The sequence below is a fragment of the Myripristis murdjan genome, chromosome 21, assembly GCF_902150065.1.
Source record: "Myripristis murdjan chromosome 21, fMyrMur1.1, whole genome shotgun sequence".
In the NCBI taxonomy this organism is placed as follows: Eukaryota; Metazoa; Chordata; class Actinopteri; order Holocentriformes; family Holocentridae; genus Myripristis; species Myripristis murdjan.
Genome location: NC_044000.1, coordinates 18,524,167 through 18,542,054, shown reverse-complemented (window position 1 = coordinate 18,542,054; position 17,888 = coordinate 18,524,167). Strand labels below are relative to the sequence as shown.

The window sequence follows — 17,888 nt, the reverse complement described above, 5'->3', positions numbered from 1 at the left end:
AGACACCAGTTTGAAATACAATGTTCATGCAAAATTTCATGAACTAAGGAATGGTAATGTAATCTGTTCTAACAGCCATAAGACATAGTGAGTGAAAAATGGTTTCTGTTCAAACTAAACAGAGCCAGATGATTTGCAAGGTAAGCCCACCTTCCAGAGAGAAACTTATCAATGATCGCCTAGTGCTGTGTCTTCCCTTGTTCCCTTGCTATTCATGAGGTTTGCTGCCAGTCCTGTCAGATAACAATGTGAGTGAGGATGCCCAATTTCTATTTAGCAATACATGACTCTGGAAATGTGCTTTTTGTCACAGACCACAAAAAAACACAACATGATAAATTAGGAATGAAAAATATATATTTGACAAATTAATTAAATTTGACAAGTTAGCAGTGCAAAAGCTGGCTTAAAATAGTTTTCAGTTCCTTTTCAAAACACCTCAAACATTTGGAAGAGAAAAATCAAAAAGAGTAAAAGAGTACACTGTTAGTTATGCCAGTGGAACACAAAAATCTCCAAACTGATAAATGTGTTGGTACAATCTTTCTGCCAGGCAACCATATGTGTATTACATTCCTGCATGTTGACATTTATATACACTATGCTACTACGATTTATACTGAGTTTTTGTTGAAGTGTGGTTTCACAATGTTTTTTTTTTTTTTTTTTTTTTCCCCCAGGTAACAGATGACCTTCAGTTTGAAGGGGAGACACCATGAAAATACTATTTTTGCCCAGCATTAGGAATCAAATCTGTTGGAAAATGTGTCTGACAACAGTCTTAATGCAAAGCAGTTCATGGGTAGTTGCATTTAATGTCAATATAAAATACAGTAAAAATCAAAAAGAAATATATACAAATTTTCAAGTAAATGCAGCGAGTTAGGATTCTCATGCTTTTAAAATCTGTATCAAATATTATAAAGAAATAAAGAGACAATATAAAGATAGAGCATGGCAGTTAAATGACCATTTCATCCAGTGCCACCTCAGACACAGATTAATTGTTGTTCCTTATACAACAGACAGGGGGGGTAGCTAACACAACTCCTAGCAGCCTTCCCCAAAACAACTACAGTCAAAGGGTACTTTTATTTTTGTTTGTTTAAAAAAATGACAAAATATAACAACACATTACTCAATACAGCTTGTTCAGCAGATTTAAGATCATCCATTAACCGAATGATTGCATCCTGAGTAGCAGAGTCTGATATTTACACTGTTATTTAGTGCAAATCTTACTGTAGCCTTTGGTAGCAGACCGGTTCACACTCGTGCCTCCAAGCCTTGAGCATCAACCCTCTACTGAAACACTCTATGTAGACATGTAGGGCCTAGGTGCATGTTAGCGTGGGCTTTCCCACTCAGAATGTGATCATTTATCTTCAGGGGATGTAGTACCCAAGTATTAGTTAGTATTAGTTTGTCAACAGTGCTCACCAACTTACACATTGCTTCAGGATAATGACAGATTTCTCATTTTTGGTGAACTCTTCCTTTCAGTGATGCTAAATCCAGGATGCGTCATTCGTTCAGTCATTTCCTGCTCGTTCTCTCAAATTATTCACCTGAAGGGACTCTACATCGGTGAGAACCTGTTCAAGGATTTCATCAATTACATTGCAGTCATAATTTACTTGATCCGGGTCCAGAGCAGGAACAAAAGAGGTGAGAAGGCGTCCAACATTCTGCCGCAGCCCCACCAAGCTGAGATAGCGGGAGAGAGAAAAGTCAGTGTGTTCTGATGGAGTACTGAGATCCTCAACAGTCCTGACCGAGAAAGATAATTCAAAAAATCAAAAATAGCTCTTTCAAGTCTCTCACCTTCTCCTCATTTCTGAGCCAGATGCTGTGCCAGAGTCACCCGTCCCTCCTGCCTCTTCTGGCTGCGTTTCTACCCTGGAAGGATTTTCTCTGCAGGAAGGTGAGGAGCTTTGCTCTGTATGTGCCCTCTGCTGCTGCAGACTTAGCTTCAGCTCTTCACATTGGGAGGAAAGCTTTGCCTTTTCTTCCTCCAGACACACCACCTCATTGGACAACAGTTAGTAGTACCCAAGATGAGCAAGGAAGTCAGCAGATAGGGTTATACATTTTGTAGATATTAGGCTAAACATGTGAAATCACTGGTATTGTCCTTTAATCTATTAGCACCACTCAAAACTGAAAATGTTCAGTTAGTTTAGGTAATATGTTTGCATTCAACTTTTGATTATGATTATGGCATGTGCCCTGATTGCTTTACACTGTGCACTGTCATTAAGGGCTATCCTGTGATTATTTACAACCGTCTCGCCTAGAAGCACCCTAGTAACACTCCAGCAGCCTCCTAGACACACCCTACACCTTGTAATTAAAGTGTCATGTAACATTTTCTGCCTACAACACTGCTTTATCTCACAGACCGAGGGAAATATAATGCCTACAGGAAGGTAATGTTTTAAATTCACACACTCACCTGTGAGCGTAGGGCATCCCTCTCCTTGTTGCTTTTGTCCAGTTCCCGGATCAGAGAGTCAATTTGCAGCACTAGCTCATCACTGATCCTCTCCTCACCCTGTGAAGTACCGGCACAGGCCTGACCAGCTGCCAGTAAAACCTCTTTCTCCCTGCTCAGTTCATCGACTTTATGTTTGGCCTGCTCATACAGATTTTTGTAATCCTGTCCCTCCCCTGCACTCTCTGTCTGGCTGCCTTGGTGAGCACATTCTTTCTTGATATTGGCTTGAGACAATTCCTGAAGTCTCATCTGCATATCATGTAACTGGTTTGTAAGTTCATGGAACTGCTGCTTGTAGTCGTCTCTCTCCTGAGCTGCAGTCTCCATGAGCTCCAGGAGCTTGTCTTGCTGTTCCTGTATCTCATTTATACTAGAGTTGTTCTGCAGGGGATCTGCAGAGGAAGGTCCTACAGCCTCCGCATTGTTCAAACAGCATGACACTGCTACTCCATTGTGCAAGGGCTTTTTTGCTTGATCATCTCCAGCACTCTCTTTCTTGATCACGTTCTGCTCAATGTTGCACCCACTAGTGTCCACATCTGAACCTTGCTCGATTCCATTTACTTCAGCTGTGCTCTGCACTGCTCTCTCCTCCACTTCTGTTTTGATTTCATCCTCTCTTTGTTTTCCTCTTTCTTCCTCATCTTCCTCCTTAACTTTGGGTACTTCTGTCTGGGTGGTGGTGCTGGCCTGCTCTGGAGGAGGCGGTGCAGAAGGCCCGGTCCCCACAGCTGCCATCTCTGTGGAGCTAGTTCCCCCAGCATTCGATTCTGGAGATACATCCACAGCAGCATCGTCACTGCACTCCATCAGCATGCCAACACTGGGATCACTCTGCTGTCGCTCTGTCTTCACCTTTCTTAAGTCAAAGCCTGTTTTCTTTGGCACGGGGGTGCTGGCTGTCTCCAAGATGACAACATCATCATCATCGGTGGCATTACCATCATCATCATCATCATCATCAAGAGGGATAACAGGTGACATAGAGCTTATTGGGCTTGCCTCCAATGATGAAGGTGTCTCTGAGGTGCTCCTTTGGAACCCATTTATTCTGGGTCTTTTTAGAGTCTCAGCTGATATTATTTTAATCCTGCAGTGTACACAAAGGATTTATTTAACTGGCCTCCTCAATAAAAGTCTTTGTGTAAAGAGAAGTTCAGAAACACAGCAAACAGTGAGTCTTACCTTGGTGGTGTTGACAGAGAACATACATTAGAAATTTTTGGAAGACTGCTGCTGCTAGAGGGGCTGCAAGCTGGTGGAGAAGTAGGCATTTTTTAATCTCTCAAATTGTCGAACTGAACACAAAACAATATACAAGCTGCAAATATACAAAACCAGCACTATGCTCACACACACACACACACACACACACACACACACACACACACACACACACAGGTGAAAACAGAGGTCCTTTACCAGCTTGAGAGAGGGTTGACAACACGATGGAAGAGGATTCAGCCCTAGCAGCACCCCCCCGTAGACTGCTCCTTGGTGTATTGCGAGGAGAGGCAAGAGGGCTGACAGTCTGTTAACATAAATGATAAAAAGAGAACAAGCATCACTATATATTCTGGATATGTAATTATTGTTGTTCAGTTGTATGCAGCAACTGCAAAATATTTGGAGGGTGTTAATAACATTATTACAACAACTTTAATCATTCTGACCAACTGCTGCTTTATATTTAAGACTGCTGATGTTCTAGAAAGGAAATGTACCTTTTCATTCAACTTCCGTTTCAGAGCTTCGTGCTCCTTTCGAAGATCCTCATTTTGTCTGGCAAGATTAGCTATATCCTCCTCAGTCTAGAAGAAATATCACAAAAGCCCCGTTATTGACACACAAATGATCAAGGAACTGGAGATGAATACCACCAGTGAGTGAGCCACTTCTTCCAACGTGTACAGTACTTGATCAGTGAGTAAACACTGAGCAGAAAAGTTGTGCTGCACCGCTCTCTATGGATTGAAACATCCTGGCATGTTGTACTACTGACCAGACCCAATCAGTGATGTCATGGCAGATACTTGTGGGTGCGCTCCAAAATAATTAATAAAAAATTATAAATGATGGCTACTTAAGTGTGGCTTCATAAACAATGACTTTTACCACAGCTCCTTCCAGTGTTTGTTCAGCTGACCAGAACATTTGTTTGAAAGGGAAAAAAAATGATGAAGCCAGGGAGGGGGCTAATATTCAGAGAAAAAAAATCCTCAGAATTTTTGAGTTCAAAATGGTAAATTTCAGAGAAAAAAAACTAACGAATTTCCAAGAAAAAAACACAACAATTCTGAAATGATAAAGACACAAACTTAAAAGATAAAAACGTTTTTCTCCCTACAATGGGCCTAATATGCCATTGTAATTTCCCTCACTCTTGCTGCTACATAAGTAGCACCTCGAAATGGAGCACATCCACTGAAACTTGATGAAAAAAATACCTGCTGTGACAACACTGACTGGGTGTGGCCAGAACTGCCTGACCATTTAGACCCCTAGAGAAAACATGTTTTCTGTCATGTGTGGTTTGGTGCTGACTTGCTCTTTAAGAATTATGAAGCAAAATGCATTCAAAAGTCCAAAATCTCCTTAAGATGCTACTTTGATCTGGTAAGTGTCCTTTTATTTCTGTAAGAGAAACAGTTAAAGCAATTTTGAAAGGAAATTATTGTTCAAACCCCACTGACACGGCGTGCCAGTCAAAGGTAATGTACTGTGAGATATTAAAGTAATAATTTGTAGCTTTCTAAATGTTTAACACCATACATAAAAAAAATTAGGAAAGCGGAAAAATAATACAGACAGCATTAACACTGGTCTCTAGATTGTAGTTTGTTCCTTACCCTTTTTCTTTTCCTCTCTTGTTTCAGTTTTTCCTCCCTTTCTCTGTAACAAATATATCACACAATTAACAACCCATACCAGAATGCCACTCAAATCAATTTTTACAAGCTCAGCTGCAAGTCTACATACCGCCATGCTAAAGATGTAAAACCTAATCATACTATATTATACTATACTATATTTTAGGTATTTTGCTGACTATTTTGTCCAGATTAACATAAAATGGGTAATGAACGATGTAACAAGCACAAAACTATCCAGACCCACAGTGCACCTGCATGCATCCATTATTTTCCAAAAATCAACATGACAAACCCAAAATGGCTGCTTCACACGAACAATATCAGTTTAACTCGACAGGTTGCAGCATGGATGTGTACAGCACCTGCGTCGTGCTAAACGTCACCTGCAGGTCGTCCATGAGTGAGTGGGTGAGTGACCACAATTTGCCATGCATAGCTAATGGTGGCAGCACAGTGCACCGTGGGAAAAATGCTGGTGTTAAAATGAAATTCATTTTAAACAACAATTTTACACTATTAGAAATCATCAGCAGACAAAGCAGACTGCTTTCTAAGATCTAAGCATTAAAGCACCATTAGATGTTGTGGATAATGTAGCAGCTATAATGTTGATGCAAATTAGACTCACTGCTGTTTGTAGGTCTTCCGGTATGAAGGCCGGTCATCATCAGAGTCCTCAGGCTCCTCGTCTACCACGCAACTCCTGCAAGTACAAATCAGATCGACATCTAAATAGCTTTGAATGATAATTCAGGTATTTTCCACCCTTTGGGGTCCAAATGACTTATAGGGGCATTTTTTTTGGAATTGGTCCAGTATTGAGCAGGCTGAGATTAATTATTATAAGAGTCTGACAACATTATGGATAGGATCCCTACAGAGCTATCCGTTTTCTTTACATCTTATTAATTATGGTGGTGCACACAATAGATGGTGCACACCTTAAGAGAAGTCTAGCTCAAGGAGAGGTCTCACTCTGAAATCTTGTTGGAGGAAGACAACAGTTGAAGAGTAGTTTTTTGTTATTGTACAAAAAGCATAGAAAAGTCTTATCTAAAAGCGAAACAACAAAAAAAATCTCCTGGTTCTTAAGATCCGACCACACACAACAAGTGCTGATGGGTGTCTTTGACTGAACTTCTGAAAGCCTGAGTGGACTATTAAGACAAATGCTGAACTGGACATTAAAGGCTTTTAAAGGAGCTTCTAACTCTGGATTGTGGCAACGCTGTTTTTAACAAGCATTTGCTTGTAGCCTATTGCTTTTATTGGTCTATCAGGGATGAAGATTGGATTTTGACCCTCTGTTCCCTCCGTAATGGTATGGTGGTGTTGTGTATTAGCGCTGTTATTGACTTGAGGCTAGAATCTGTTTTCTCTGTTTTGTGACATCTTGTTAGACCAACTATTCATAAATGCATGCTAAGCCAAGCTGGTGAACTCGTCTGGTGTGTGCAGTTCATTGAGAAGAAATGCAAGAATCAGTGAAGATCTTTATGAGTGTTACAGGTCAGGATGTTATCTGTTGTAGCAGGTGTCACACCTTACCTGAACTGAGGATCAGGATTCATGTGGCAAAACCATTTTTCTGGCAGTAAACTGCAGTCGATCCCATCAGGGAGTTTGCGCCAACGCAAACATTCATCACACTGCACCCAGTTTTGATCTGGTCGCTTCCTGTAAAATGGAGACGCAGACAGCAAAGGAGACAAATAGCTAAGAATTCCAGGACTATAACATGTAGAGAATAAAAGTGGTTCAACAGATGACAGTGACAGGCCCAAGATTGACAATCCGGGAATATACTAACATGGTATCTTCCACTGGTATGCTGTTTGGATCCTCTTTATTTCTCTTGAAGCGGATTTCTTTCCAGTACTCCTCCAGCTTGATCCCCAAGCTGGTGATGGTTTTCCTGCAACAAGAAGCCAAGCGCTTAAAAATTTCTGTATTTCAATGGCCTGTGTCATAGTGGTGGACAGGACAATCCACTATTACACTAGTTTGATGACACTTAAAAAGAGGACATTTTTATTGTATGATAAATACTAAGACAACAACTAAATTAGAATTTTATCAAACTGAGGTCATCACAACAGAAACCAGCTTGAATAAAAAAACAATCACCTGTATTTATCAGTGTTGTCAAAATTCTGTTTGTTGTGCGTAGGATCCAGGAAGTTACACTCTATGACCCCAATGACCCCGAGTCCTGAGATGTTTGCCTACAAGATGAATATATGGATGAAAGATAAACAGGTGTTGAGATGCAGAGCTGTTGTAAATATGTATGATATACAAACAGACCAACCAAATCAACACAGACTCACCTTGAGCTGGCAGCCCACACGTTCATAGGCTTTAATTAGACGATTTTTGTGATACATCATAATACCATACTGGTCTTTGCTCTTGGTGTTGTACCCAAACGTGATAGGTATTCGTTTGGTCTAAAATTAGACTTAAGGAAGACTCAGAGAAGGCAAGCTTCTGCATACACCTGAAATATTGCAGATTCATATATATATATATATAGATATAGATATATACACTACTCACAAAACGTTAGGGATATTTGGCTTTTGGGTGAAATTTATGGAAAATGTAAAATGTTCACGCTACAGTGATATTATATCATGAAAGTAAGGCATTTAAGTAGAAGCATACACTGGTGATTTCCTCATCTCAAACAATTTCTTGAAACAAAATCCAACAACAGTGGTGGATATACCACAACAAAAAATGTCAGTGTCAATAACTTGTCATGTGCCCTTGAGCATCAATTACAGCTTGACAACGACGTCTCATGCTGTTCACAAGTCGACTTATTGTCTGCTGAGGCATGGCATCCCACTCTTCTTGAAGGGCGGCCCTCAGGACATTGAGGTTCTGGGGTACAGAGCTCCGAGCCTCTACACGGCGACTCAGCTGATCCCATAGGTTTTCTATGGGATGCAGGTCTGGAGAAAGTGCAGGCCACTCCATCTGAGGTACCCCAGTCTCCAGCAGCCGTTCCCTAATGATACGACCTCGATGAGCTGGAGCATCAAACACCTGATGTGATTTTTGCTGTTAAACTCCTTGTTAGAGAACAGCAACTTGTGCAAAAAGTACTGAAACACTGAACAGTTGGACATGTGCATTCAAAAGTTTACAGAAGGTCACATTAAGTTCACCTGTAAAGGTTATAATGCATTTTAGGTTCATCCTGAAATTTCACCCGAAAGCCGAATATCCCTAACTTTTTGTGAGTAGTGTATGTATAGATAGATAGATATTTATGACCATTCTCATATTGTATACATAGCAAACAAAAAGACAACCTGTTTCCCTAATGTTACCACCAGTTATAGAGAGCCGTGTTGAAAGGATACAACAAATGTGGGCCTGTAGTAGTCCTTTGCAATGTAGGCAAGACTCTTAGAGATGAGCTGAGTCTTCACCTTCTGACCACGTATGATGATCTGCATCCGAGGCTTCAGATACAGAATACTGCAGTATGCCTAGGCACATTAAGAACATAGCAATTAATTACTGTTAATTGCTGTAAAATTGTAAAAACTTAAAGTCATGCATACAAGCTATCCCATACGTTTTGACAGAATACTATGAAAGTATCTTCATTTTTAGTTAGAAAACCAGAAAATAAAACCAGCATTTGAACATCTTGGTATCAAGTTTTTTTCCTGGCTGATACTGAGAGTAAGTCCAGCAAAATGGGCCAAGCGTAAGCATGTGTGCTGCATAGCAAGCACAGTGAAAATAAAGGTTAGGATGCTCAATCAAATTTGTAACAATTTGAGTACATTTTGGCTTATCAATGGATGGTGACAAAAAAGAGGGGGAAAAAAAATAAAAGGTTTGCAATCTATATTGCTACAATGAAGAATGCTGTATATCCAAAAAAAAACAAAAAAACTTCAACTTGCCCACTTCAAGAAAGAAGTGGGCAAAGCAATCACACACCATGTCATCTCTGCTGACCTCCTGTTCGACTACTGTTAATAATTGCAGGTTCACCAAAGGTACTGCCTGTTCTACAATCAATTTACAGTTCACCTGTAGGTCCAAGTAACATTCTTTAAGTCAAAATTACCCGTTCCATAGTGGCTCCATTGCTGATCACATAATGTCCTCTCCCACCTAGTTGAGTGCTGTACTACTGTATTCTGACCTTCACCAGTTATTAGAGGTATATGCTATCTAGTCCAGTTAACTACTGAATATCTCCCATCTAATCCTTTCTTGGAGAAAATGTTTTAATGTATAATAAATGTAAGCTGGTTATCATGTGTGTGTATGATTTCTTTAATGTTAAGGGTCTCAAAACAATTACAGGGTGGTGAATGTCTGGTAAAAAGAGTTTCTGCATTGATAATGGCTACAATACCCAAGGCCTCATGAGTGCACAACAATAATAATAACTAGACTTTGTAAAGTTTCTGAAGAAACTTTGATGTGCTTGCCACCCTTGCGACCGCCTGGACATGTGCTAAACCACCAGCCCTGTGCTGTTTGTGGGTTGTGTAGTGTTGTCACTCTTGCCCAGGTGGGGAGATGAACTCTGGTCTCCTGCATGGCAGGCAGAGGCACTACCCGCTGTGCCACTGAGGCTTATGTGGACGGAGCCAGAAATGAGGCTCTACAAAGCACACAGCATGAGTGACAGTGATGCTTGGGAGAAAATCGCCTAAAACTAGTGGTCAAACAGCTGCTTTTTTTCTCAATGACAGTAAGTCCGAGCAGAAAATAAAATGTACCATGAGAAAGGTAAGGCTTTGGGCTTTCAAACTGTGTCAAAATTATTTTCCAACTCCCAAAAATGCCCACCCTAGAGTGAGTTCAAAAAGTGTGTGTTTCTGCTTCTCTCCCGAGACTTTGCATTCCAGATATAATGGGAGTCTATGGGGGAGAGAGCTGGCACTCCTGCCTCGTTAATTGTCACAGTTTAAAAAGTTGAAGCTACTTTGCTTTTGTATTTACATTTTTCAAAGCAGAACTAGTTTTCCTACTACTTTACCCAAATTTATGCATGTGGAGTGAAAATTGTGGCCAGGAGAGCAAGCAAAAGACAAAAGTTTTAGGCGATTTTTCAGGGCTGCTGCACTCTAACTGTGATGTCACTCACTCTAGCTCACACCATTAGTGTGTATTGCGTCTGGAATTCCGACTTCAAAGTGGAATTGCGCAAAAACGGAATGTCGGATCGGTTTGAAAATTCACACGCTGCTTCTTCTCCACAAGATGCACGTTTTTCATATTTGGTGTGTGGACGCAGGTCAAAAGCTCTGGGTCCTGGAGGCTTCCGAGGTTTTGGCCATTCATTTTGGATTGCCGAAATTTTCGGGAAAATTGGAATTTTGAGAATTCCGTGAGTCAGATTCCTTATAAAAGTAATAGCACACTTCTGTTTTCGGACACCCTTAAAATTTTACACAATCTCCCTGCGTTAGGTTCCTTGTTTTAGCCATTTTTGTGTCTGAAGAACTTTCAAATGTGCTGGCTTTATATAGACATGAAGCTTGGCAACAAAAATTGTGACTTTTAATAAAAAGAACGACCTTCATCACTGGTACCAAAATGACACAATACTCAAAATTTCTTATGTATTTTTATGGAACCAATCAATTTTAAGTTTTTAATGGCTTTTTTGGATTTGTTTAGTATTTTGGCTGTGACTGTACTAAAAGAAATTGCACTTGAAGACCTAAGAGGGATTTGTTAATGCAATATTTCACAAATGCATGGGGTGTCCGAAGACTTTTTTCCACCACTGTATGTGTGATTATTACTCCTTACTCGCAATGAGTATTCACTCTCAGGGATGGATGATGCGGTCCTTTCTGGTTGGGATTTATCATTTATTGCCTCGTAGACTTCAGATGGAATTTGGATGTCATAACGGTCCTTCACAAAATCAAACTCTGTCAATCCAGTGGATGTCCTATCAAAGGGGAAAAGACACTTTTTTCTTATTTGACCCTTACCACACAACACAAACAATATATTGTTACATGCCACAGCACTTGTCATTTGACATCTCTCTCGATGGCGAATACAACATGCTTTGTGTGGGAATGACTACAAATAGGGGGTTGATTAGAGAGATCGGTGGGTGTGGGTAGTGAATAACTGGGTAAAACAACAAAACAAAAAGAGAGAGAAACAAAGATTCAACTAAAAACTGAAAGGCACACAGACTTGCGGAGATTCCAGATGATGATTCGTGTCCCGGTGGTCCCTGTGGAGCAGGTGGAGTTGACGGCCCCAATCTCAGTAAGAAGTTCCGCTTTTGTTTTGAATGGGGAATAGCTTAGGATGTCCTTCAGACTGGCTTTGTGTTCCTCTCTCACATGGAGTAAGTCTACAGTCAAGGACAACTCAGTATGGGAACATAACTGATCTGATCAGTCTGTCTGACAACACAAAAACTGTGGCAAAGGCATTGAGACAATATCAATTCCTAATCTTAATTACAGGCAGAAAAAAAACTTTAAAAATATGTCATAGTCAACGCCTGCAGGCAGTTCAGGAGTTCAGCCTCCAATAAATTTTTATTGAGCCCATATACAATGACTTCTTTGTGAATGTGCTCTTACAGCCTAAACAGCTTTTTTTTGTTTCTGGTGTGCACAAAATAACCAAAGTATCCTTGAACAGAAGAATCTGTCCAGTCCAATCTGTCCAATCTGTTTTGACCGAGTTGTTGTACAAATTGCAGACTGATTTAAATGTTAATTTCTAATTTTTAATTTCAGTGCACATGCAAAACTTTATTTTGGATTCAGGCTGCAACATCATAAAATGTTAAAAAAAAACTCAGGTGATTGGAAACTTCTCTTAAAGCAATCTCGGCTGCATTCTGCTCTAACTGATGTGGTGTTAGTGTTTTTAGTGTGTTTAGTGGAAATACAAGCCCTAGTTGCCTTATAAAATGCAAAACTGTGTGATAACACTCCCAAAAATACTTTTGGGAGTGTTATCGCACAAGTGTTTACATGGTTTAGATGATGCAAAGTCCCCAATAATCCAAGTTTAAAAGTTTTTATTTCAGAGTCACACCAGTTTACTCATGGAAAGATGTGTTGGATGAGATCCAGCCCACTTCACACCTGGAAGCATACTTCAACTGCGGCAATTAATCAAGAACATATAACAGCTTATTTGAACAAATAAAGGATATTCTTGTCTTGCCCTGTCAGTTCGAAGCTGACTATAGGTACAATGATCTGCTCAGCACCAATCTCCTTCAGGTAGGACTGGGAGAGCATCCCAACACAAGAGGCCTTCTCCGATTTGGAGAACACAATGGCATCTTGTCCAAGGCGCATGGATCCAGACTTGAAACCATTGCCGTAGATACCAATAGGCTCTAGACCATTCACAGCAATCTTGTCACTGTATCCAAAGCTTGAGGGAAAAAGTGATATTCAATCATATTATACTAAAACGAGACTTTAAAGGATCATACCAGTGATTTAGAATGTTTGGCCTATTTACTACAATTTACCCATATTTTACACTGCAACAAACCACTTCGTAAATCATGAGGGGGTACTTAAGATTTCACAACACATAATCAATATCCCTTGATTTTTAAATATGAATTTTTGGATGAAAACAACTGCCTTGTAATACAACAACATCATTGACAGCCATAAAGCATAGAACTGATAATTGGCTGCACAAAGCAAATGTTTTCCTGGAAACTATTTTCTAGCAGAGAGACCATTACACTCCGGCCAATTTCAAGTCATCAAAACACAACAGTGTCAGTACTTTACGCAAACTAACGTGGACAACTGTATTACAGTGACGGAATACTAGTGTATTATTATTATTATTATTATTATTATTATTATTATGATTGATGTTATGACAATTGTCTGTCTTGTTAATTATTGATTTTTAATTGCTTATCTGGTTCGAATGCAATGACTGGATAAAACGTATGACAAATGATATTGGTGTACAGTATCAGTACTGGAGTAGTAGTCATATCTAAACTTGCTTGCTGCTTGCTTTGGGAAAAGATTAGCAGACAGTACATCAATATATGAGGTATATCAATTTTGTAGATAATACGCTCAAAATGTAAAATTACCGGTAATGTCCTATAATGTCCTTGGATTTAACGATTTTACTCAGGGTTATTATACAATTAAAAAAGAGAACTAGCATACTAAAATCAAATGTCTTCAGAGTGTAATGGGTGATGACCCAAAAAGCACAAAAACAGTAGAGGAACTGAAGCACGTCCTTTTTCTTCTGTTGCTGTGTGTTGTAAAAAGTTTTATATACTTATTTTTGAGTGCTGATGATTTCATTTGCTGTGACTACAAAGTTTGCCACAAGTGGCCAGGGAATATGATTATGCCACATCACTTTATAGCTTAAGAGTATTCTTATATCAAATTTCAGAATATGTGAAATGACAGCAGCACACCAGCGTAATAAACTATGTAAACATTTGTATCAGAACTGAACAGTATTTTCATATACATATACATATTTTGTCAAGCTCTAAAACTGTTCAAAATGTGGAAATTGTCAGATAGATTTTTCAATACTTTTCCCAACCTGCTAAAGACTACAGAGAGGCAGTATCTGTACCTGAGCATCTTGAGCATTGCTTCATAGGTCAGCCCATTTCCATTGTCCATGAAGGTCAGGCAATCTTGTCCTTTGATCACAGTCTTATCAATCCAGAACTGTTTAGCGCTGACATCTGGGTCATAGGCATTATCTGGGAAAAGACACAATTTCAGGTAACCAAAACTGTAGACTGTAGCGCTAAGACAGGACATTATAGCAGTATATCAATGGATACAGTGTTTCCCCTAGGATTCTGACTTTGGCAAGGGGGGATGCGTGTGCACACGAAAATTTTGGGGTGCGCGCAAAGCGCACGCCCGTGTCCATTTGACTTGGGCCGGGAACGCACTGATCTTCCTGGTGATGAGTCGACTTGACCGGCCTGTCAGGGGGAGGGGAGACTGTTTCAATCAGGGGGCTATCGCTCTGGTCAGAACTCGTACCTGCGGCTGTAGTGCTTGGAACGCCCGTGTGGGTGTCCATTTGACTTGGACCGGAGACCAGAGGAGTGCGAACGCATTCATCTTCGCCACTGGTGGTCGATTCATACTGCTGTACCGTGCGTTTAAAAAACGCTGATATTGTCGCCTGTTTTTCAGGCGGCTGGAGCCGACTTGACATCAATTATTTATTTCACTTACAGGGGTAAAAGTGTGATTCTCCTCTGTTCTCCTCCTCTCTCTGTCTGCTTGTGGATGGGTGCAGGTATAGAAGCGTGTTGTTAAATTATTTCTGTTATGATTTTATTCATTTTTTAATTTGAAAATTAAATTAATTGTGAATTAATTCATTAATTTAATTTAATTTAATTTAGTGTGACTCTCGGGCGAGGCGGGAGGCTCCGTTGGCTAGGCGCTGCGCCCCGCCAATAGAATGATAGGGGAAACACTGGGATAGCTCACAGCATTCACTCACAGCTCATCCTTAATGAAAAACCTTTCACCATCACACCATCTGCACAACAACCACTTAAAAAAAAATCCCATCATGTTTTAAAATACATCACAGTGCAGAAACTGCTCTGCACAAAGTCACTAACAACATCTTTCTCTCCTCTGTTTCCAGCTACCTTGACATGCTCCTTGTGCTGGAACTCAGCACATGCTTCAACAACATCAAACACCCCATCAAACGCTCCTCAGTTGTTGGCAGTCCTGCCTCACCAGAACCAGTTCAGTGCACTTGGTGAAAATCATACCTTTCTGAGCTCACTATATTCCCATTAAGAGTTGCAAATCCCATACCAACCCTCTCCCTCCAAAACTTCTAGCACATAATTGACAGTGACAATGTCACAGCTACCCTCCGGTCTGAAGCTTTGGTGTCATTTCCAATATCATTTTTTCTGTTTCTCTAACATTGCCCACCTATGATGCATTTTCTCCTGAGCTACTGAAACACCATCCATGCTTTAATAACCTCTGGACTGATCTCCTGCAACAGCATACATGGCACTATACTCCACATATTACAACACATGCAAAACGCAACTACCTGTTTGTTAGATTGTACCGGTGGACCCAATAAAGTGGCCACTGAGTGTATACTGAGTGTACTATGGACAACACAGATTGAATGAGATTAGATTAATTCATAATAATAATGACTGTGTGAAGGTCTTGATTTTTAAAAGCTATGTTGCTGAACAAACATTTGTTATTAGCATATTTTGAGCATACTTTGAAGTGGGCCAAACAAATTTTAAGCACATGCTACTACTGAGTACTTATAACCTAAGTAAGCTGATATTTAGCCATGTCGCCATGTCAGCTCAAATTTTCCCATTCCAAGTTCTCTTTCATGCTACCTGGCACTGGCTGATTATAAAACATTTACATGCACAAATAATGCAGCAGATTTACTCCTCTTAGCAACAGGTGCCATGTTGATGAACTTCAGACGTAGCACATACTCTCTGCATTTTCAGAAAATATGTGCTGTTCAGAGACTTTTTCCTCCTGCCAAAAAGTTTTACATTTGGCCAAAACACATGCCATGTATGTATTGATCTTATTTTAGCTTAATTTTCCAACCGAACCAGTCTGGAGCCAAGTTGGTGCTGACCCCAACAGTACAGATAGTATCAGTGCCCTTCTAACTACACCCTGTGCAAACTCCTCTATCATGCTGTTTGTTTGAAATCATTGTTACTAAACCAATCCCTTCCTTACTTGTTGACTGTGTCTTTTTGAAAAACTCTTTGGAAAATGTGTATCGGTTGATGACTCACCTATGAGTTCAGCAATGGCGCTGAAGGGCCAGGTGTGGCTGGTAGAGTTGGTATGCAGAAACTTGGGGCAGAGCTGCCAGAGGATTAATAAAAACATTATACAACAATTTTACATGATAAGCAACAAATGACGCTATGGAAATTTCAGATCCACTTTTTACTAAATAGCATACTTCACTACTACTTGGTTACTAGTTCAATAAATAAATAGCAAACACACACAAACAGACACACACACACACACACACACACACACACACACACACACACACACCACATGCACACCCAAACACACACAAGTGCAATTTAACCCCTGTGCAACACTCAGATAGATTTGTCTAAATATGTATACTGAATGGATACATTTTGCCTTAACTGTAAATATTTTGTTGCCTTGGCTGTATTTTTTTCTATTTTGCTTTGCCTCGAAGGTAGATATTGTTCATACTAAGTCCCATTTATTTAATGTTGTTTGGCCTTTCTCTTATAACAGAGCCTCTTGGCCAAAGCATTTCACACGACTGTACTTGTATAACCAGAGTGACAATAAACTCATAAGCTTTTGAATCTTGAATATACTACATGAAATATGTTTAAATTACACCCTTTATTTCTGAAAGTGGCCTACTTATTTTCATACATCCACCTACGTAAGTGATCTATAGAAACTGATCTAAGTCTCTGACGCTGAGTCAAATGGGCACATCAAATAATGTTGTATGTGGTGATACAGTAGACAGCAGCATGACCGCAAGTCTGACACGCTTACTTCTGAGCAAAGGAAAGTGAAAGCAAAAAGTCTACGATCTGTTCCACCCGGAATCAAATGTGCACATCAGATCGTATCTTATCCGGTGATGCTGACGGTCGCAGGACCCCCTGCCTCATTCCAGACAGAAACAGCTGTGTTGCTACCACAGACTATTCATATAAATAAACATACTGAGTCCAATGTTATGGTTGCTGCGGAGCTGTGCAGCGCGCAAACATGGCGATTTCACAAGTATGCGTCTAAAACATAACCACACGCTCGGAGCACAACAAGCGTTTTAATTCCAAACAGTCATATGTGATAACAGAGTAGTTAAACCGTTAAAATTCCTGAAAAACATAACAGCTCACCGCACTTAAGGGAACACCGCGCTCCATTTGCACCGCCATCTTCCGGATCTGGGGCGGGTGGCTGGACCGATCACGTGATTCTGCGGTTTCGGAAGTAGCTACATCGACCTTTGAACGTAAGTTATTTTATTTATTTTTATTTTTATTTATTTATTTTGTGTCGATTCTCCAGATCTAAATTGTATGGTATACTTTTTTGCTGCGGTACCAAATTTCCCCACGAAATGACGCACTTGCAGGTCATCTCCTCCTATCGACATGGAGCGTCACCATGACGTCATAGCCAGCTGTTTCCAGCAAGTTTTGGATTTTATTAGCATACTCCTGTGGCACATCAAAGCACATTCACAGAATGAGCATGTATTTATTTTAGCATATTTGCATCAGAGCCAATGGTTGAGAATAAATGTATTAGATTAAAAGTTTTTCGCAGGTCTCCGTTTGACTTAAAACCTCCTGAATTCGTTAGAGATGATTTAACTCAGAAAGTAACAAAAAAAAAAAAAAAAAAAAACGTAGCAGTACACACAGTAACAAAGGCAGTAAAAAACAGCAGAAGTCACAGAAATGC

General features: G+C 40.0%; 1 protein-coding gene across 1 annotated transcript; it reads right to left on the bottom strand.

The window, feature by feature from the left end:
- Positions 1-339: 339 nt before the first annotated feature.
- On the bottom strand, positions 340-17,383 carry LOC115379600 (MORC family CW-type zinc finger protein 3-like). Its single transcript, XM_030080346.1, has 19 exons — positions 17,318-17,383; positions 16,196-16,268; positions 13,984-14,116; positions 12,554-12,780; positions 11,572-11,728; positions 11,170-11,314; positions 8,745-8,873; positions 7,701-7,820; positions 7,498-7,595; positions 7,181-7,285; positions 6,919-7,047; positions 5,999-6,073; positions 5,347-5,389; positions 4,222-4,308; positions 3,920-4,028; positions 3,683-3,752; positions 2,456-3,587; positions 1,825-2,027; positions 340-1,707 (listed from the first exon to the last, which is right to left on the bottom strand). The coding sequence occupies exons 1-19, from the start codon at positions 17,354-17,356 to the stop codon at positions 1,533-1,535; spliced, it is 3,249 nt and encodes a 1,082-aa protein (XP_029936206.1). The 5' UTR covers positions 17,357-17,383; the 3' UTR covers positions 340-1,532.
- Positions 17,384-17,888: the final 505 nt, after the last annotated feature.

Excerpts from the sequence above, each read along its gene's own strand:
- LOC115379600 (XM_030080346.1), bottom strand. The coding sequence starts at position 17,356 with ATGGCGGTGCAAATGGAGCGCGGTGTTCCCTTAAGTGCG. Across the intron at positions 14,117-16,195 it reads CGCCATTGCTGAACTCATAG|ATAATGCCTATGACCCAGAT; the intron begins GTGAGTCATCAA and ends GTCTTTTCCCAG. Across the intron at positions 2,028-2,455 it reads GGGATGCCCTACGCTCACAG|GTGGTGTGTCTGGAGGAAGA; the intron begins GTGAGTGTGTGA and ends TTGTCCAATGAG.